The following is a 20,283-nucleotide window of genomic DNA, read 5'->3' as shown; positions in this document are numbered from 1 at the left end:
TCCTATCCCGAGAAGACAGAAAGCGAGACTTCTCTCGGAAGTTTCGCCAAAGTCTCCTGGATCAAATTTTCAAGAACTCCACATGGATAGACCACGCTCACGAGGCTTATGGAGCAAAACTATTTCTGCTCGGTTCGGATTTGTCCACGGTTTATTACGACGCGGATAAGATCTCTGGTCGGTATCTTGCGCTATTCGCGTATGATATAAGCGGCGACCTCAGATATGACAAGGACATGTTTCTAAAGTCATTGAAACCTCACAAAATCGTCGGATTTGAAATTCATTTCGTCTCCGGGTTGATCCTCAACGTCCACAGTATCTTCATCAGTGATGAAACCACGTCAGTCGACTGTAAGAGACTTTTTCAGGCACGCGGCCAACGAATCCGCATAATGTGTCTGTCCTGCCGAGATGACGGTTCTGGGCTGGTGAAGATCAAACGAAGTCAGATGATAGGACTCCGTGACACCGGGCGGGAGTGGGTAGATACACCCGTTCTTAACCCGGCGGATCCCAAATTCAACTGTAGGATGGACTTAAGCGCTTTCGGCAAAGATCAATACGGGCAGAAGCTATGGTGCACTCTTAAATATCCAAAACCGGGAGTATCTGCTACCGCTAAATTGGGGCGGAATCCGTGGGAACAGTGATTTGGAGAGAACCTCGCATGGTGACTGATCTACGAGCAATCATCCGGCAAATAGCCAATGAGGAAACACTCAGCCCCACCGCCCAGTTTCTAAGTACTGTAAGTCCGCATGACCAGCTACAGTACTACAGGCCTATTTTTCGTTAGTTACGCGCCAAATGGGTCCTGATCTATACCTAATAGGGCAACAATGAGGTCTTGCTATTTTACAGCCTGTTACCACCTGGTATGGCCTCCATCGGCGTCTATAACAGCCTGACAACGTTGAGGCATGCTATCAACGACCGATTGGAACAGATTACTCCCATCTATAGCATGCCAGGCCTCTATAATGCGTTGTCGGAGCGTCTCATATGGAACCTCGCGCTCACCTGGGTAGTTGCGCGCCAACCAATCCTTCATCTCGTTCCATATGGTCTCAATTGGGTTGAGATCTGGAGAATAGACGGGCCATATAATAGGAATGATATTCCTAGCCATGAATTCCTCTATTGTTTCCTTGGATTTATGGGCTGGTGCGTTGTCCTGCATAAATAGGAGCGAAATAGCCCTTTCTCGCATCGAGAATTACATCCAACCATCAATGAGAGGGACAATTCGTTCTCTATAACTCTCTGAGTTTATGAAGCCCCATTCCTTCTCCCAAAATAGATGAGGACCTGGTTGATTGCCGTTAAAACAGGCCCAAAACATGAAACCTTTCATGCGTCGTCGGCGTTCAACAACACAGGTTGGCTCCAATTCCTCATTATCTCGACGAGTAACCCATACTCGTCGATGCGCTTTTGGTGTTATCCATGTCTCATCACTCCATAAAACTCGTTCCCATTGTTCTTTTGTCCATGTGAGATGTTCTCTAGCCCATGCTAGACGTGCTAATCGATTGGCGCGTGAAAGAGGAGGCTTTTGAAGTGCGATTCGACGAGAGTAGCCACGAGAATGGAGTGCGTATCGAATAGACTCCGCACCAACCTCTCCATCAGGCCACATGGTCTCTGCAACTTGTAAATATGACATTCGACGATTGTCTCGTGAGTGAGTAACAAACTGTTCGACTCTATCTGTCTCTTCCTTAGTTAATCGAGGAGGTCTTCCTGCGTTACGATGTTGCGGAGTGGCTTGCTCATGTTGACAGGTATATTGAACTGCGCGTTGTGAGATTTTCAGGAATTCTGCGATATATTGATAGGTATAGCCAAGTCGTCGCATGAGGAGAATGTCTCGTCGTTGATCTCGAGTAAGTCGACGACGCTTAGGCGTCGGTGGAGGACTAGAACCTGCCATGGTTGCAGGAGTACTAGGTGGCAAGGAGGTGAGTTCTCAGGTTGACAGAGTGTAAGGAAACAGGTAATTTACCAGGCACGTGACTGTCTAGCCTATAGAGGGTTAGCAAGGTAACTAACGAAAATTACCCCTGTAGTACTGTACAGTAATTACTTGTAGGAACCCCAACCAACACTGTACGGCATTAAATCTGGATATGGCTGTCTAACACTTTCACTACTCTAGGATGATGACTTTTGTCAACGGTGTTCTTCTATCTCGGAGCTTAGCATGATCTCCATTAAGAATATATACTATAAGCTGGAAGTTCTTTCGAGTGTTTTTGTATGGATTATACACTTACCGTGGCACCATCCCTGGTCAATACGTATTGATTCCTCGAGGATTCGGCTCTATTCTTGCATTTCGAACTTTTCCTAGTCGGTGCGCACGACCTCATGATGACAACTTTCGGCTTATGAGGTATCCGTTGAGTTGGTGTTCGCGAATCGTGTGTTCGAGTTTTGGTGTAGAAGAGTCTTAGTCCGCTGAAGAGTTGCTTGACTCTCCGCGAACTTCGTTTCTAAGAAAGCTATATATAAGGACAAGTGAAAATTTCTAGTGCTTTCTTGTTCGAGTTGGATTAGGCACCATTGAAGATCACAGTTTGCTTTAGACAGCTGGGATGTCAAAGTGTTGTAGCTCCCACAATTACAGTAGACATTGTCTCAGACATTTTGGCTTTGTGGAATCAATACAGTACAAACTTTAAAGGAGATACAGTACAGTACGTGGGGAGTGAACTTCTATTATTGTACGTACCTCTCTCGACACAAGATTTGAGCTCAATGGTAGTGTATCTTGTTAGAGAGCCGCACGACGTAGCCTGACTGCATCTCGAGAAATAGTATGCTAGGACCAAATGTCCACCTGCTCGGCGAAGCTACCCAACAGATAATCGTCGCCTCACTTCCTCCGGTGGTGGAGATCCCGTGGGAACGCTCACAAACTCTATCACGCTTTTATGTGATTTTGGCCATACCCCAGTGCGTGTACTAACCTTCATGAAGACTGTCAACTCTACTGGTATCGATAAACAGCACAGACCCAAAGACTGACGTCTGTCAATGAAATCCGCAGCTGCCGGATGTAGAACAACAGCTGATAGGAGCGCATGATTTGCAGCCGTGACAGCGATCGCTAAGTTAGGTGCAGGCGGGCGTCAGGAGCACAAATATTTTGATTGTCGAAGCAGCCGGAAATAGGTAGAGCATATTGTGGTATGCCAGTTCTGCAGGGCAACCTTGTCGCAGTTCGCGGGCATATTTGAGCAGACAATGGCCCGGCTTGTCGTGAGGGCGGCGTGCGGCTAGGGAAGGAGGGAGGCTTCGTTTTTCTGCTATAATATGGTCAAAGGGAAGGGAACGTGTGAATTATAAGTTGCTTCGTAGGGGCGCCATCAGAACCTAATCGATCCAACAGAGTGAGAAAATTTCACTGGGCAGGGCCGCAGATCAGCAGCTGATATAAGCAGTGGCGGGAGGAGCGGGCAAGGCGAGTACGAGTTTTTGTGTATTCAAACTGACGCTACAGTAGTACTGGTATAGCACTACAATGAATTACCAGTGATTTTCGTGGCTAAATATTCTCATAGCTACTGAAAGCTAGCGCTTCTGCAGTATAAGAGCCTCTCATAGCCTCATTAATACGTGGGGTGTGGTGAACATGGGACTGTATATATCACGTATTACTCAGTATAATTTTTGTATTTGTCCGGTATGACAGAAACCACAGGAGGAGGAGGCGGAGTAGTTACCTCGGCATTAGTGAATTTACTATCACTGAAATAGGCATAGTCAACGCATCCTATAATTTAAAGTTTCTTCGAAAGGAGTTCATAATGCATATACAGAGATCTATCTAGAAGGCATGGCTAAAAATGGTGATACAAATACTCCAATCGAAATGCAGTGGGGTTGAGAAGTGGCCTTGCAATCGGGCAAATGCCCCTAGTGCCTGGCGCGATGAACAGACCACCCGTTTTCGAGGTCTATGATAGGATATCGCTGGTGCCTCTACTTTCTGTGGCGTTGGCGACTTTCTTTTCTTTCTTACATACAGTAACAACCTCGATGTTCGGCATGGAATGGCATCGCTAACTGTAGCCATGATAGGTTCGAGCACGGTTTCAGACATAAATGCCAATGTGGACCCATATAGGCCTGTGGTAGTGCGCCGGTCTTGCTATCCGAGACTTTCAGGATTTTACAGTATGGTACTGGGCAGTATAGTACTATGTGGTTCATTTGATCACTAAGAACCACTCACATCCCGGCAAAAGTTCGCGAGCCATCGCTTGGCACGCTCAGTGACTCCACTCAAACATCCCCTATCTAACATTGTCTAAACATACATACAGAACCCTTGTCCCCTTCACAAAGGTGTAGCACAATATATCTCCAGGAGAAGAGAGGTCTAGTATCTAACCTGACAGAGGATGGCGAAGCTAGAACAGCTAGTGTTGGTGAGTCAGGCATAGGCACCCAACATCTCCAGGCCTTGTATGTCAACCTGCCGTCCATTTTCTCACCTTTAGATTCTCAGTTGGGCTTGGTCACGGAGCCCCGGCCGAATAAAATCCAAGAGTAGAAGAGCGCGACTCAGCCGCGGGGCCCACTTCTGTCTACAACGGCGGTCGTCCGTAAAAGCAGGCAAGGTAACAACACATGTAGCGAAGGTGATAGGTTACGACGAGCCAGCGTTGGAATTAACGCAATCGCTGCATGTTCAGCATGACCGTCATATGAAAAGTGACCGTCACTGAGAACTTTCACTCCAAGCCATTCTTTGATTAACACCCCCAGCGATACAGTTTAAAGATTCTCACCAAGGCGATACGTAGGGTCATGGCTAAAGAACCCCTCGCGTTCAGTTATTGTTCGAATGTAATCACATTTATTACAGTATATCTGGTTCACTTTCAAAAGAAATGGCATTGGTGAAGAGCTTGAATATGTGTTCATTGTACTGTACTGTAACGCTCTGGACAGATTTCTCCGTTTCAGGGCTTCTGCAAAGAAGACGGCCCATCCTTATCAAAGTTGCGAACACCACTCCTCCTTCGGCACGGCCGAACTGGTTGCAGGAGCCGATGCAAGACCATGTAGCCAGTGGACAGGAAGATCTTCAGCGGGCTGGTAGGACCATTGATTCGACTTCCCACATGCACCAAGGCGAGTGACAAGGGGTTTAGTCTCTTCATAGCCACAGAGCGAACGCTTCAAGCATCCAATAAGGGCCACGACGAGATGAGACGGCGGCGACAGCGTGATATAGTCACGCGGGTGACCACGTCATCTTGTGTCGAGGCCTGGCGTCCTGATGGCTACTTAAGCCTCGGACGTCGCCCACCCACCTCCTCTACAACCCTCTTTCCTTTCTCTCCAAAACATGGCCTCCCATCGCACCGCTGCGTCTGTATCAGAACAATCTCTGGCGCCATGGCCACCCGAAGCGCTTATCGCTGAAGTCTACTCACTCGCAGAGGAGAAAGGGCTTTCCACATGTTGGACGTCAGTTTTGTCGGCCAAGTTGAAGATTCAGCTCCCGAATGGCGATTTCGACTTGAAATCATGCCTGCAGGTGGCTCCGAAAGAAGATCTCATCGCTTGTGTTACGGCTCTGCGTACCGAGTTGGAAGCCAGCACATGTGTAAGGGCACAACGAAAGCCCTATCGAAGGCGACTGTCGGGCACCAGACAAAGGACCAGTCAGGAGAAGCGCCAAGCTAGACAGAAAAGAAGCAAAACGCAGGTCAAAGTCACGACTCAAGATGTGAGAGACCCGCCCGGAGTGCCCCAACCTAGGCAAAGTATGGATGTCGAGATACAAAAGATGGAAAATCAGGAGACCAGAATCGGCCAGATTCAAGAATTATTGGCCGTACAACACATGCAACAGCAGAATTTCACTTCTTTGGAGGCTCAACTTGGCGAAATGAAGAGCAAAACGGAAGCCTTCCATCAGCAGCTACTGGGAGAGTTGAAGATGGCCCAACTGACCATCGATTCGGCCACCACAGTGCAAACTGATCCCACAATACAAGCTTTGGCAGGAGGGGACTTTATAAATATTCGTCACTGTATGGAAGAGCAGGCACTTGACATGCGTCGGAATGACGAACAGCTCACGGAGGCCCGACGACTTATCGATGAACATCGTGCCGAAATCAGATATCTCAAAACTCAGCTCGACAAAATTCAAGAAGAGATCCAACGGGGATGTGTGGAGAGACAGACGTCAATTATCTCTACCGATGCTTTTTCAGAGGCGAACACAGACTGTGACAAAGCCACTGTATTAACTTCCTCGGCTGAATCGACACAGTTACATGGAAGCTACCCTACGGAAACAACTCAATCGTATGGTATTGTTGAATCGATTTCGTTTTCCACATCACCAGCAGCAGGAATACATGCTGGTATGTCTCAAACCTCCAAGTTGATGGAAGACAACATGGCTTCATCGGAGCCGGGCGCTGTAAACGCCCAATATACGCCAATGTTTGCGGAGACACAGCAAGTACATGTGAGACTCTTGAGTGATGTCAAATTGGGAGACTATTTCCACCACGCCATCGACTCTGGTAGCAGTGATCTTCATAGCACGTCCGGGGGGGCTACTCCTAGATGCTGTGGCCGGCTTCCGCATGCATTGACTGATCGGGGTTGCATTCTCTGTGACCAACACTGTTTACAATTTACCACGATGACTCCTCGGCAGATGGGCACGTCTTCATGGCCAGGGTTTTGTTGCCCAGCCTGCTCCGACCAAGGCTGTAAGTCTGCTACGGCTTTGGATGCTTTCCCATATTGAAAATTCGAGAACGAGATCTTTTCCTTGATTTTTGGAGACCTGCGTTGACGTCAATGGAACAGCATAGAGACAAATTTGGAGACAAGTTTCTCCTTTATGCAGTAATTCTGGTCAAATGAAGTGACACGACTATGGGCAACTGTAATGATGTCTGTATCCAGAGACTTTCAGAACGATTCTGTTATTGATGATTTCCAGTGTGTCTCAATGAGTCATGAGCTGCTGTGGCATACATCTCCTTCTGATTACAATATCGATGCGATTTGTTCTTGAAAGGTGGATATGGATTTCTCAAAATCACCAAGCCTTATACGTGCCGCTGCAATTCGGCGTTTGAATTCTGCTATCTCCCTCTCGCGATCCTCGCATTGCAGATGAAGGGCTGCGACCTGTTCATCCCTTGCTTCGATCAACTGTTTGTTCTCTCTCAGTTGAGTAGATTGGATTTCAGTGCGCTCAGTGAGCTCGCAAATAAGAGATGAAAAGCTCCGAGGGTTTGTAGGGTCGCGACGGGTTCGGGGACGAGAACTGTCTGAGATTCCGTGCTCGTTTAGCACCGGCTTTGGCACCCCAGGTAGTGTAGCGTGAATGGATTTGCCGATCTCCGAGGTGATTTCTTTACATGCTGCAATGTTGTGCTTGCTAATTTGCTTTTGGAACAAATGTTGTCGTTCGGGCAGATAATCCCACTCGTATATAGCGTCCGGTCCTGGAAGTAGGCGTACGTCGGTTGCCGCCACTTCAATGCCCAGGCGTGTTTCTAGTTATCAATTCAAGTTCTTCAGCAAAAGTATAGGAACGTACTAATGTGTTCTGAGAGTAGACTACGACACTTTGCGCGCCATTCAGCTCTGCGTTGATTTGCTGGCCTCTGAATATTAGAATTCATGGATATAGACTTTGGAGGACGACTGGCTAGATTAATCTAATGTAAATCCTATAGTTTAAAGCTTGTCAACATTTTTATCACCACAAAAGCTCGTGAGTGATATTATTCCACAGAAGTCCATGGTTAGAAATGAACAGGCTTTTCTCAATGCTCCGAGACATATTGTCAAAGGCCACATCGTGTTTCAGACTGCGCAGTACCACTACTGCATATGAAATTCTCAGGATATAATCTACGTACAAAACATCTCCTTCAAAGTTGTCCTTATCCCACAAAGCCGAAATGTCCGAGACAACATCTGACTGTGGGAGCTGTAACGTCTTGATGTCCCATTTGTCCAAAGCAAACTCTGATCTTCAGTGGTGCTTAATCCGGCTCAACCAAGAACACACTCGAAACTCGCATCTGTCCTCGTACGTTGCTTTTCTGGAAACGACGCTTGCGGAGAGCCAAGCAACTCTTCAGTGCGCCATGACTATTCTGCACCAAACCTCGAATACACAAATCAACGTCCAATTAAGGGAAACACCGTTGGCTCAAAATTCTCACTCCGATGAGGTCGTCCGCACAGATTGAGAGTTAGAAGTGGAAGGGTAGATCAGGGTCTCCGATTGTGCCACGGTAAGAGATATATGGAACACATTCGAAAACAAAATCGTTTAGTTCATGAAATATTGTATAATTGGAAGTCATGCTAACCTCCACGGTAGGAGGGCATATTGACGATACCATCATGCCAAATTGGTGACAGTATTAGGAAAACGTATCCAGTCTTCTCTTACCACTTAAATTTCCCAGTCTCGGACTACCAATTGTGACAAACGCAATGTAACCCCGATACTACTATACACAGTACTGTATATCTATAAATTATCTATCGAAGTTAGATTATCTTTACATGGTTGAAATCCTGGGTATACAGGAGTACGACAATGGCCCAATCTCAAAATCTCTATGCTTAATCCCATATCAGCAATAAGATCAAGACGGAGCCAAGATACACGATTGCTGCGTCTGTGATCTTAGCTGTAAGTTGATGAGAGCTGTCGGAGTGCTCGTATTTTAAGCCGTTCGCCTCAGCCGCTACAGCAAACACCGACCCAGGGTAGTTTCCATCCTTATAGTAGTCGACCAACAAAAAGTTTGGAGATCGAGACCAGGCGGCCTCACAGTGACGTGCCGCGTCACCAACACTACCGTTTCCATGATCCGCGTTGGTTTGGTCCAATTTGGTCCAATAAGGGACGAGGATTTCAACACCCTTGATGGAAAAATTTTGATTGAGATTGTGGTTCATCAGCATCATCTTTGTCCGCCGGACCTCGTCGCTTTGATGGGGTGGCCGTTCAGGAGTGCACGGAAACGACGGGTCGGTGGGAGAGAATTTCGTTTCCCACATGACGAGAAATTCATCAATAATGTATGGGACCTGGGTAAAGTTCGCCTTGTAGTCCAACATGATCACCACCCTGGAATTATTCTGAATCATGTCCCCTAAGGTAGGCCATGCGTCGAGATCTAGGTTCGCGGCTGGCGGGTGGTACACATAATCGATCAAGCCCGATTTGACTATTGGGGCAGTGTAGTTTCCGACTTCAATGAAGTTGTCATTGCCCATGAGGACGCTGACGACTTCATCTGGATGATTCGCCAGCCAAACTCGAAGTCTCCGTAGCAGATCCACGAGAAGACCAGCGTCCAAGATTTTGCAGCTCGTATGACAGAGACGGAGCTCATTGTTCTCAAAATGAGTTTGGAATTGAACTGCTGGGATGTCAGCCGAGCGGCACTTTACTTGCTCAGTTTGTGGCAAGCGTCGTACGCATCCTCACGCCATCATTAAGCTGCGTCTCGATACTTTCTGCCTGGTTACTTCCGGGATTACCAAGTTGATTGAACGGGCTATTGTGGGCGGTCACGTAGGTCACATTGCTGTATCGGCGACTGCAAAGTTCCGCGTGCCCATTACAGAGCGGGCTAAGAGAACGCCGAGAAGCTCCGTTATCATCAGTTGGAGATCCGAAGCAGAGACACAAAGGAAGCCAACAGAGCACGATCCAGAGCTTGAAGAGAGAGAAAATAGGTTGCACCATAGAGTCGGAGCCCATCTGCAGGATCTTATCAGTAAAGATGAGTGCAGCTCCTGCACGGTGAGGGACGCCGATAGGAGTGAATGTAGCCTAGAGACTGTGCTGGATACAGTACTGTATCTAAGATGAGGTGCAGTATACTAGTCCTGTACAAGACTGTACGATACCATAGTTATGTAGATTCTGCACTGTACCTGACTCAGGATAGGCTTTACAGATATCCACGGTATTATCAGGAATGAAACTCCGATATTTAGTGGTGCGCGCCGTAGGGGCTCGCCCGAGAGGGTGGTCGACATCCGGCACGGCTAAGTATTTACTGTGGTTCTTAAATAGGCTTACATATCATTGGTTGCCCAGCCCAGATAGAACCTATGTATCTCGAGGTTACTTGTTTGGACCCAGACATGTTAGATCGTACCGCCACCATGTCCTGAGGGAAATCTTTGCTCTATAGCTATGTATAGGGTAACTTATAAGATGGCCGATGTCCTCCTCAAGTTTATAGGAGCAGCATTTAGGATTACCAGAGTTAAGAATGTGTCAGAAGACGCTCCCCCAGACGTCAGACCTACAGTATAGTGCGGAACTGGTGTCACTCCAAGCTACACGGAAATAGAATAATAGCGGGATCTAATATTTAGCGTCAGGAGCTTTACCAGAAATAGCTTGGCCGAAAATGAATAAGCTATCCAATTAACTTAGATCTATCAGTACATGTAAATTACATCACTTTCTGTACGGATATTCTAGCTGTCATTAGATCACATTATTCAGCGCCAAGTCAACACTAGCATTCAGCACGTGATTTTTCCATGAAACCTCGAGGGTTCTGGTGGGGAAACTGCGCCCTCGGTATATTGCTGTCACAAACATTCTTGCTACAGTAAATACAATATACCATTTAAGAATAAATTCTGTTCGCACCTCTCGAGCATGCAGACAAACGCGAACGGGAGATCCTCCCTAGATGATTCATTACCCTTGCACCGGTAAGCCCCGGTTCCTCCCATCTGTACCACAACATTTGAGAGAGCTGTAACGAGTCCTACAGCCTCAAGGGCTTGAGCACAGATCTCGAACAATACGGCTTCCGGGTATTGCGATTGTGTTGAGTAGCTACATGCTGGAGGAAGCGTCAAGCTGGTGAAATTCCTCCTTCCTCTCCGAGTTCAACCAGGGCCCTTTCCGCCGATGTTAAAGCCAGACAAAGATCTACAGCGATCTTTGCGGTATTCCTGGAATGGTACAGATTGGCATGTCAGCGCAGTGAGCAGCAATAGCAAGGATTCCATAATCCATTTTCGAATGGTAAGAGCAGGTCTGAGGAGCGATAGAGACGTACACAAATTGTGATTCTGAAAACGCGTCAGTGATAGTTCTCCCAGCGAATCCCAAAATCATTGATGACACCTACCTCAAAAAAACCCTGTCTCAAGCGATGAAGACTCATTCGTCGTGGTCTCAAGGTCTTTATTCACGTGGATCGTGGTCATCCTGCATCCAGGATCATAACTGTGTAAGATATCACTCCTGTGAGTCATTATGACTCTCCCACCTTCCTCACGCAGAGATATTCCGACTTCCTGCATCTTGCCTGTGGCAATGAAGTTGGCTGAGTTTCTCACGAGAGACGTACTCAGGCAATAAAAGGGCGGCTGCTCAGAGAAGAACTCGTTCGATTTTCGAGGTGGTACTGCCGCACCATTCCGTTCGCAAGTGTAACAAACTGTGATCTGGTATATTGGATTGACGAGCCTCTTCTTGCCTCGATCGCTACGGCGAGGCCTAGCGATCATGATAATGCTGTCGCAGGATACACATGAGGCGAAATCCTTCACAGGTGGTTCTGAGTCCATGATGGCGTGACTAGGCAAGCTTGAAGGGCAATGCAGCTGTCTCTGAAAGTAACAAAAGGGATGTGAGTTGAAGCTCTTGATCAGATTTTCCTTAACCAACTGCATGCGCTGGTTCGTGCATAATTAATGTGATTTGTCCAACTCAAGTGAGGGGCTTTTAGTAATGGTACAACGCATACATGCCCGAGGACAGGTATATTCCAGCGAATCGATAGAGATATTGGCTCGAGGAGATCCTATATGTTTTAGACGATTTGAAATTGAACTGGATTCACTACTGCATTCATCTTCCCAAGTACGATCCTTGTTGAAAGGATACTAAGTTTAGCGGGAAGTTGCGTTGGGAGGACAAAAGGCGTAACACCTATACGTCCCGCTTTGCCATGCATTAATTGACCACAAGGGCGTATGACCTTCGGTCATGGTGCTCGACTGACGTGCTACAGTAACTCTTCTGACACATTGCTGCAGCCAAGACCTGGTAAGCATTGACGTAGGTCCAAGGGTCAGCAGTGGTCACGCGATGCCACGTGATGTCACGTGTTAAAGTCCTTAGCAATTCCTCCTTCACTTTCACTCTACGGGCTGCTCTGATGGACGAATGAAGCTGCAGGGAAACTCTCTGACTGATACAGTACCGATACTCTGGGACGGAATTCCGGAGGACCAGACGGCTTGTTTTTCCCTGCTAGATCATTCGTCGCTCATCCTGCTGACGTCGGCCCCTCGGCAATGCTCATACGAGTCTAGAGATGACCTTAACGCGCTGCTGGCCAAGAGCTATATGCGTTCTACATCTGAACCTGTCTCTGAATCAGAGTCTTTCTTCCCCGGAACAGTAATATTCCTGCGTCATCGCCTTCTGAAATGGCTTCTGGGTCGTTACGTTGCATATCATGAGTTCTTTCCTGTTTGTCATTGAGGTCATGTTCGGTTTTAGATATAACTTCTTGTCGGGCGCCATCTCCCGTAGCTTCGCTCTCGAAATCGTTCGGTGCCGACGCAGGCTCGTTGAGGTCGTTCATATCATCGTGATCGTGGCCATCTTGGGACTGACCAATGTTTTGAGCGGCAGTTAGAAGCGCATCTACATCAAGCATGACACTGGACATTCCTGTTGTGGAATCTGGTAGCCTTGCTCTCTTGGGTCTCCTAGACAATATTTGTTCCTGTAAGTCTCGGCGGATGGAAACAAGCATTTCCTGTAGCATTTTGAAGGTATGGTGTTCCTGTGGCCGGCCTACGTTCTTCGGCGCACCACGGTCAGCAAGTGGAAGCGGGTATGGAGGAGCCCAGTGGATCCACAGATTCCCATGACAGGGCCGGGGCGCAAATCGGCCGGGGTGGCAATGCATGTAGATGTGGCAGCAGTAGCATGAAGGCTTGCTGCAGCCGATGTACCTATCATCTGTGGCGAAGTCAAGTCCATTACGATGGAAGTATTCGAGAAGAAGTAATTCAGCGTGTGGACGGGGCTTGATATGCGCATACTCCTCCCGAAATCTGTCCTCAACTTGAGCAACCGAATTAGCTTCCAAGAGCGCTTGATTGAACTGTTTGACCATAGCAGTTTGGTCGGCAGGAACCATGCGTTTTACGACACCGTTGAGATCAGTCAAGTGATGCTTGTTCGGCAAATCTGCTGGCCCGTTTGTCCCAATGATTTCGACTCGGGCATTTTCAATCCGCTGGGGAAACGTCGCGGCACCAAGGATTAAAATGCGCACGGCCTTCGACCACGACCCCAATCGCCCGAGATAATGACGAATGTCAGACCAGACTCCACGATGTGAGTGCGCAACGTGCCGGATGGTAAGGATTTCCATAAGTCTACCTCTCCGGAGGGTGTGAGCATGTGAACATAGTTGATGAGGAGTGGATTCGAGATCCGTCACTTGCTGGAATTCCTTCAAAATAAATGCATCTAGATATTGTTGTCAAAAGTGTCTCCTGCTCGCAAAGAGGTCTGGTGTACCTTCAGCATTCACGACTTCACCTGTGGTCCGCGTAGCATTTCGGATGGCGCGAACGAGCCATGCAGAATATACTTTGATCCTTCGATGGCTGAATTCGATGCATCGATTGGTTATCTCGTCTTCCACCTGAGGGGCTGTCTTTTCGGTCGTATGTATCTGTCCGAGAGAGGTGAGAATCCAGCGGAGATGGGCTGCTGCCTTGTTTCTCGATTTTGAGTTGGATGCGAGCGAAAAGATTGGATATTCAACAGTCCGTTGTACGGCAACGGCAGTCACCGTATCCCCACCCTTCTCGAAATCACATAGGAATGCAAGCTGATCGAGGAAGTTGCGCCAAAGCTTTGACTGCTCGTCCAAGCCACGGTCCAATGTCAAATCAGGACGCTGTGCTCCACGAGTCGGATCTATCACCCTAAGGAGAGTCAATGGTTCGTAGAAGCGACGGAGAAGTTTCCCGTTCACGTCGAGCGGATGTTGTTGGAACATAGCCAAGCTGATTCGGATATGACTTGGACCTGGGAACACAGGGAGAATGTCAATCTCATTGGTCTGTCATTACGACGTAAAGCTTGCAAGGATGGCCAGACGGACCTTGGTTAGAGGTCATGATAAACCAACCACGTTCGTGTCCGCGGGTGAGACAGAGTGTGATGCGCCGAACTAAGCCATCGTCATCTCCTAACCATTTTGGAAGGTCTAGCGACTCCCAAGAATCTCGATCGCGATATATCCCGGCTCTCCAAGTGCTGCTCGAAACGCACATCAAGTCCACGATTACGCTTATAGTCCGCACGTAACGAATGCGTTGTGTTACTGTATACTGTATCTCCGTTACTGATAAGTTATCGTGCAATATCCCTTCCTCGATTGCGATCCCAGTATGTTGTCGCAGTATTCATTTCGACGAGATCACAATGGTGTTCCCATCACGCGCCCAGTCAGAGGAGGAGCTTTCCTTGAGGACTCCCTAGAGATACGCACTGAGAAAGAAAATTGGAATCATAACAATTGGAAGCTAAGAATCTGACTACCAAATTAGCTGATGTTCTGGAACAGATTGCCTTCATGGAAAGCGACATATCAGAGTGATGGCCCTCGAGGGCTTAATACTATACGCCCTTTTAAACTTCAACTATCTCACGATAGAAAGCGTTGCCCAATTCCTCCAGTCGTAGTCCTGTCGCTGCACGCTCATATATTGGTTTCAGTGCACTCAGAAAGTGGGTCTGCTTGGTACAGCCGTGGTGAAGTTCTGGTTGCATCCTTCTGTAGCCGAAGTGGTCACAGATCCGTAATGGGCCAGTTAATTTACTGGATATCATCTCCATCTTCTGATACAGTTCAGTGAGACTACTTGTCCACGCCTCCTCGAGCCTCCAACCAGGTCCGAACGCCTCTCTTAAAGCGAGGATGGCATTTCGGAGGAGAACGGACGAGCAGTCAAAGGCTTGTCGCTCGTTGTAGTCTGACGATTCCATGGTCTTGCAGGATTGCCCTTGTTCTAGACTGTCAATTAGGTCTAGACTGAGCCGTCGAAATCTGTCGGCACATCGTTGTCGCCTGGTGTTAATTTCCTCTGAATAAAATTCCTCTTTAGCAAATCATTCCCAGATTTGATGAGATGCCATGCCACTCACCTTGGATAACAAAAGGAAGCATTCCGAAATTGTCGATAACTGAGCTCTGGTTGAAATCATTGATGCTCATCCGGGTAATCAACGCCGACGTGAGTATCCCGAAGTGACATGAGTAGCCTAAGTGATAGCATATGTGTATCCATTTCGGCAGCATATCCACGGGAAGATCATCCACTCGATTTAATTCGCTCTGGATGTGCTCTTCCCGAAACCAAATCTCCGGCCACGGTTGAATAGCTCTCGTGAAGTCATACTTGTCAACAATGGCGGCTATATTCTCAAGAAGATCTGGTGTAACGGTTTTCGTTGGAACTTTCCGTGACTGCAAGTGAAGAATATTACAAAGAACTGTCATTGCCTCCGAATCGTCATCAGGAAGAGGCAATTCAAGCTGCTTGTCTTGAGCCAAGCGTGTGCCTTCCCTGTACTGATCTGGTTTCAGCATTGCCGCAAATACTGGGCTGGCATTTATCATGACTTGATGAAAGGCCATGATCTCAACCTGGAGGCCATCTCCACCAACTAATAATTTGAGGTCCGGGTCCATCGTGCATATCACATTTTCAAGTTGATGGTCAGCGATATCAGAGTAGAGTTGGCGTTGGAACATCATCTAGACGAACTTTTATGAGGGGAAAGGATATGTGGCCAGATGTGGCGAAGCCATTTGTAGCGGGGCGGATGGGTGGCTGATGGTCATCGAGGCGCAATCCTGTAATAATGATGTGTGTAGTCATTGTTGAGTATTTGACACGTGACTGATGCTTTGTAAACTCCGCAATGCGCCTACGTGATCGGGAAACCTTCCTATCTTACACATCATTGTATCTACGCTGCGCAACTGTCCGCGTTGATCACCATCTTCGAAGGACTTGCGTTGTTGCCTCGACCACACGTGTAACATCTCGCTTTTTACTTAAAAGATTTTGAATCGACCGCCTTCGAGAGCCTCATCTTGCAGAACGCCCACTCTCTTCACTATACGCTGATGCAACTTGCGAACAAGAAAAATCAGGGCTGGAGGGCTACACACAACAAGGATGCCTGGATAGATCATGGGTGCGCAACTCAGAAATGCTGAGTTGATGGGACAAAACGTCATTGGCATATACCTCTCAGAAGAGCCGATGTGCGATTCCACTCAGCCAGTGAAAGATGATGAACCAAAACTAGGGCGTTTTATCCATCACGAAGAAAATATTCAACAACCTCAATTGATTGGTAGTGGGATACACGGCGTGGTAGTCCTGACAGTCATTAAAGGAGCTGAATATGTTTTGAAAATTGTAAGTATGATTATGCGATACAGTACAACCCTCTGACGAGCTGGTTATCTTTCACTTTTCTTCTCAGCAGCCAAAGAAAACTCTTCGCAAGGAGGGTTTTCGTCACTAATGCACTTCATGTAGCATGCATCGAAACACGTCTGCGAGCCGGGAACTAGAGCTCGTCCGGTCCACTCGACTTATCCATTTGTGTCGCCTCCACGATAGCCGCGTCGATTCTGCTCTTCCCCATGCGAATGTGTAATGACTCATCTCTCACAGGACGAAAATATCCCTGAAGAGCGCCGATTGAATCTTAGAAATCGTAAGCTCAGCCGCCCGCGAGACTCTTGTAAGACGCAATAGCGATACGCTTCTTAATCCGGATTTCTCTCTCTCCGTCACATATGCTTCAGAGTTGAGCCTTCGCTGTTTTTTGGTTGATGGTATTTCTGCGATACAATATTACTGCATAGGTCTTTTGCAGTATCAATCGGCGTTCGTCCGTGAGACGCATTGTGCCCATCTTCCGAGATTGATACACATGGCGGAGAAGGAGAGCGAAGATACCGATCGAAATCATAGGTGTCTGCTAATGGGGCGGGAAGTTCCGGGAATGCTTCCACGCCTGTCGTCTCACCAGCACCAGCACTAGGAATGGGAAACGTGGGAAAACTGGTACAAGAGATGGCTGGAGCAAATTCAGGAGAGATTTGAGAGAACAAGCAATCATCATGAGCGTTCATCTGCCGAAGTTGCTCATGTGGGATCACCCGCGGATCGTGCTGGAACTCCCCTTCGTCGAGAGGAGAAGTGGGCGAATCTTCTGGCCATTGGCGGACAGGGCGGTCCCAGCAGCGTTCGGTCAGAGGATCGGGTGAGCCGAGAATTGATAGCACTCGAGGGGAAACTGTTGGATTCGTGGTGGGAATCTTCGTTCGAAGGCCGACGTAGATAGATGACATGCCCCCGGAGGGAATCGATAGTGAGGCATGCTCCGAAGTTGGTCTCGAAATCCCATCTTGGTCAGAGATATTCCACTCTCGGGTCATCGTAGAACTTGCGGATTCGTCCTGATCAGGCTGATGGCTCAGAATTACATTGGCAGCTTCTCGGGCTCGTTTTCGGAAGCGTACCGGGCTCAGACAATGATCGTCGACAGAAGGAGGTTGACAAGGCTGGGGAAGGTCCCGAACGCAGCGAATTTTTTCTCTCGGCCTTCCTCTTGGCCTCCCTCTTGGCCTCTGAGTAGGTTGTGTTTTGGTCCGCTTCTTGGACGGATGCTTCTTCGGCAACGGCATCACTACTCCTCCCCGTGTACGCCGGGTCAAGGAATGTCCTTTGGCCACCGAGGGAGAATTATGTCCCTTTTCTTTCGAGGTCCACCAATCGACCGGCAGGGGCGGAATCTCGACGGTAATGTTGACCTGCCGCTTACGGCATGACGTCTCTAAGAGCTCAAGAGACTTCGCTTTCTTTCTGCCAAAAGCCGAGGAGGAGTCCAAGACCTGTCTTTTCTTTCCTCCTGCTGGAGCGGGTTGGAGGGGGACTACGACAGCGTCAAGTGTTTGCCCCTCCGTGTTATCACTTTCTGCTCGAGGTGGCATGGTGTGGCACGAGCCGCGCGAGGAAACATCATCTCGGCAATTCAATCCCGCTTCTGGACAATCGCGGGGTGCATGTGTGTCTTTAGACATGACCTCCGAGTGTCGCGTCGCCTGTGGAGGAGGACTATCATCTATGACGGGCATCTCGCTATAGTTTGCCATCCTTGCTCCCACCGAATCTTCCTCGTCGGAGTCGCGTGCTTCGAGTCGCTTCCCTTGTGTCACCTCTAAAGGCGGGGCTATATTGCGTGGAATTTTCAATTCGAAGGTCGATCTCCGAGTGATCTGAGCCTCAAGTTGTTGCTTCATTGAGGCTGAGGTTCGGTGTATAAAGCCATCATCTCCCTTCGGGCGGGTTGTACTTTGCGTTTTGGGAACATACCGATATATTCGCTTCTTCTGTCCTTCTTCGTGAGTCGATTCGTCTCGTTTCACCTGCGCTCTTTCTGCGACAGTGAAAGGAATCTGGTGGATGTCTGCGAGGTGTTCAAAGAGCTCCTCCAAAGTCGTCTGTGCCGCAAGATTTGCGCAGCGTGGATGGGAACAAGCCCACCGCCCACGCTCGCGGAGGCTCATGTGATGACGAACGTGCATTTTCCACTCGCTCACGTTCGTGTACTGTCGGAACCGGACCTCGGGGTCGGCAGTCTTGCCCCCAAGGCATTCTGGGCAGAATCCCGGCCGCAGGAGGGTATGGCGAAATTGCGCGATGTTACATTTCAGCGGCAGGAGACGCATTTCCTCACTGGGTTGGAGATGTTCAGCCGCGTGATGCTTCCAAGAGGCCAGACTGCTGAACCACCTGGAGCATGGGAAACAGAATTCTTGAAATTGCCCGACTTTCTTGGCCGCCGCTTTTCGGCATCGATACACGTGTGACCACCATGTAGATCGGTTAGACCTGTCATACAAAGATTAGTAGCGCTCATTTGTCGTGGCAATGGCAACCCGTCCACCTACCCAATGCGTTGTTGATGGCAAGTATCGCATACGTCGAAAGAGCCGTTGAGCCCCCGGCAGTACGTTTGCGACTTCTTCGTCTGGAGCAGTCGGACCAGATCGTCCATGATCATCATCCCGACCGGGTCACGGAGACTTCCTTCCTTGAATAAATTCTCGGCCAGCCGGTCCCGCTCAGGCATCAACTTCCTCGTGTAGACAAAGTCCGACTCGTACGGAAAATCATCAGATATCATGAACCCTGCAGGTGGACAGGTCTGGTGACTCCTCAGAGCCCGTTCGCGTGTCTGGCGTTTCTGATCGTAGAGTCTCTGTCGCTTTTTCATGTCCCATCCGCGTTCGTCCACGGGCGGAACTGCTTTCTCGTCAGCCACAGCCGGCCCAGACTCTTCAAGTTGCTGCCTTCGATATTCAGGCAAAGTCGGCCAATGGTTGTAGTTTCGATGCAAAGAGTACCCGCGGAAGAGCTCATGGAGCCGTTGGTTTTGACGCTCAAGTTCGAAAAAAGTGGCCTGGCCGTCAACCGTGCTGATCGTCGATTGGTACGCTGCCGGGTAGGTGCCTTGATGGCGGTGTGCGCCGAATCGCATACGTTCATTGATGGAATATCCATAATCTGGTCGGTCAGCGCCCACGATTCGGCCAAACGACTGCAATGTCCGCACTTACTGTCCACTTTGAACAGAGCCTCTCGACGGGAAGCGTGAAACGTGAGGCTTTCGCGAAAGCCTGTCCGGTAACCCGCGTCTGGCAGCGCGTGATCGGCCAGAGACTTCGAGGTCAACCTTTCATCGACCGAACCGTCCGCGTAACACCGTGGGAAAATAGGCATGTCCAGACAGTGATCCTCGTAGCCTAGAGAAAGATGGGCCCGCCCGCGGGGTTTCCTCATAGAGCAAATGTCGGCCCATGTCTTGTAATGTCGCAACGCTCCCGCTGAGAGAACCCGCGCCATTATAAACAGGACGAGGTTGTAGTAGAATGGTTGACCGACCAATTCGTAGGGTATATGTTCCGGCCTCGGCTCAGTCAGTATTCTGGAAAATCCCCTAGACCCAGGAGGAACTTACTGCTCTCGAGGTAGATCTTGAAGGCCCTTGGCCTTGTCTCGCCGGAGGTCAAACACGATCTGTGGCTGATCGGTCATCCAGACTTGATAAATTCCAATATCCTATACAAGCGGTCAGTATGTCTTGGCATCTCGTAAAGA

General features: G+C 48.6%; 7 protein-coding genes across 9 annotated transcripts; 2 read left to right on the top strand and 5 right to left on the bottom strand.

Annotated features, from left to right (window-relative positions):
- Positions 1–5,365: 5,365 nt before the first annotated feature.
- Positions 5,366–6,632, top strand: PV06_11331 (uncharacterized protein; the record flags this gene model as incomplete). Its single annotated transcript, XM_016412984.1, has 2 exons — positions 5,366–6,560; positions 6,604–6,632. 2 exons carry the CDS (start codon positions 5,366–5,368, stop codon positions 6,630–6,632), a joined length of 1,224 nt encoding a protein of 407 aa, XP_016256659.1.
- A 403-nt stretch (positions 6,633–7,035) lies between these two features.
- Positions 7,036–7,679, bottom strand: PV06_11330 (uncharacterized protein; the record flags this gene model as incomplete). The annotated part of the gene is made up of 2 exons (XM_016412983.1): positions 7,036–7,550; positions 7,595–7,679. The coding sequence occupies 2 exons, from the start codon at positions 7,677–7,679 to the stop codon at positions 7,036–7,038; spliced, it is 600 nt and encodes a 199-aa protein (XP_016256658.1).
- Positions 7,680–10,657: 2,978 nt separating this feature from the next.
- Positions 10,658–11,945, bottom strand: PV06_11329. 2 transcript variants are annotated; one of them, XM_016412981.1, is made up of 3 exons: positions 11,187–11,945; positions 11,115–11,127; positions 10,658–11,007 (listed from the first exon to the last, which is right to left on the bottom strand). In XM_016412981.1, exon 1 carries the CDS (start codon positions 11,731–11,733, stop codon positions 11,188–11,190), a length of 546 nt encoding a protein of 181 aa, XP_016256656.1. In that variant the 5' UTR covers positions 11,734–11,945; the 3' UTR covers positions 10,658–11,007; positions 11,115–11,127; position 11,187. The 2 variants fall into 2 exon arrangements, with proteins under 2 accessions (XP_016256656.1, XP_016256657.1); XM_016412982.1 differs by lacking the exon at positions 10,658–11,007 and having other exon boundaries at positions 11,049–11,127.
- A 110-nt stretch (positions 11,946–12,055) lies between these two features.
- Positions 12,056–14,200, bottom strand: PV06_11328 (uncharacterized protein). The gene is made up of 2 exons (XM_016412980.1): positions 13,604–14,200; positions 12,056–13,552 (listed from the first exon to the last, which is right to left on the bottom strand). Exons 1-2 carry the CDS (start codon positions 14,088–14,090, stop codon positions 12,420–12,422), a joined length of 1,620 nt encoding a protein of 539 aa, XP_016256655.1. The 5' UTR covers positions 14,091–14,200; the 3' UTR covers positions 12,056–12,419.
- Positions 14,201–14,614: 414 nt separating this feature from the next.
- Positions 14,615–15,834, bottom strand: PV06_11327 (uncharacterized protein). Its single transcript, XM_016412979.1, has 2 exons — positions 15,242–15,834; positions 14,615–15,180 (listed from the first exon to the last, which is right to left on the bottom strand). The coding sequence occupies exons 1-2, from the start codon at positions 15,786–15,788 to the stop codon at positions 14,726–14,728; spliced, it is 1,002 nt and encodes a 333-aa protein (XP_016256654.1). The 5' UTR covers positions 15,789–15,834; the 3' UTR covers positions 14,615–14,725.
- A 283-nt stretch (positions 15,835–16,117) lies between these two features.
- Positions 16,118–17,591, top strand: PV06_11326. Of its 2 annotated transcripts, none has more exons than XM_016412978.1 (2): positions 16,118–16,527; positions 16,789–17,591. In XM_016412978.1, exons 1-2 carry the CDS (start codon positions 16,297–16,299, stop codon positions 16,870–16,872), a joined length of 315 nt encoding a protein of 104 aa, XP_016256653.1. In that variant the 5' UTR covers positions 16,118–16,296; the 3' UTR covers positions 16,873–17,591. The 2 variants fall into 2 exon arrangements, with proteins under 2 accessions (XP_016256653.1, XP_016256652.1); XM_016412977.1 differs by having other exon boundaries at positions 16,651–17,591.
- PV06_11325 (uncharacterized protein) lies at positions 16,908–20,028 on the bottom strand (the record flags this gene model as incomplete). The annotated part of the gene is made up of 3 exons (XM_016412976.1): positions 16,908–19,014; positions 19,074–19,689; positions 19,743–20,028. The coding sequence occupies 3 exons, from the start codon at positions 20,026–20,028 to the stop codon at positions 16,908–16,910; spliced, it is 3,009 nt and encodes a 1,002-aa protein (XP_016256651.1).
- Between the last annotated feature and the right edge of the window lie 255 nt (positions 20,029–20,283).

The sequence above is a fragment of the Exophiala oligosperma genome, assembly GCF_000835515.1.
Source record: "Exophiala oligosperma strain CBS 72588 unplaced genomic scaffold supercont1.27, whole genome shotgun sequence".
NCBI classification, from domain to species: domain Eukaryota; kingdom Fungi; phylum Ascomycota; class Eurotiomycetes; order Chaetothyriales; family Herpotrichiellaceae; genus Exophiala; species Exophiala oligosperma.
Note: the sequence above shows the minus strand (reverse complement) of the source record. Positions and strands in the feature narration are given on the sequence as shown.

What these genes read in the sequence shown, in the direction of transcription:
- PV06_11327 (XM_016412979.1), bottom strand. Translation starts at nt 15,788, where the DNA reads ATGGACCCGGACCTCAAATTATTAGTTGGTGGAGATGGCCTCCAGGTT. An exon ending in GCTTCCTTTTGTTATCCAAG is followed by an intron (nt 15,181 to 15,241) that starts GTGAGTGGCATG and finishes AATTTTATTCAG; the next exon opens with AGGAAATTAACACCAGGCGA.
- PV06_11328 (XM_016412980.1), bottom strand. Translation starts at nt 14,090, where the DNA reads ATGTTCCAACAACATCCGCTCGACGTGAACGGGAAACTTCTCCGTCGC. An exon ending in TGAAGTCGTGAATGCTGAAG is followed by an intron (nt 13,553 to 13,603) that starts GTACACCAGACC and finishes AACAATATCTAG; the next exon opens with ATGCATTTATTTTGAAGGAA.
- PV06_11326 (XM_016412978.1), top strand. Translation starts at nt 16,297, where the DNA reads ATGGGTGCGCAACTCAGAAATGCTGAGTTGATGGGACAAAACGTCATT. An exon ending in CTGAATATGTTTTGAAAATT is followed by an intron (nt 16,528 to 16,788) that starts GTAAGTATGATT and finishes CATCTCTCACAG; the next exon opens with GACGAAAATATCCCTGAAGA.
- PV06_11329 (XM_016412981.1), bottom strand. Translation starts at nt 11,733, where the DNA reads ATGCAGTTGGTTAAGGAAAATCTGATCAAGAGCTTCAACTCACATCCC.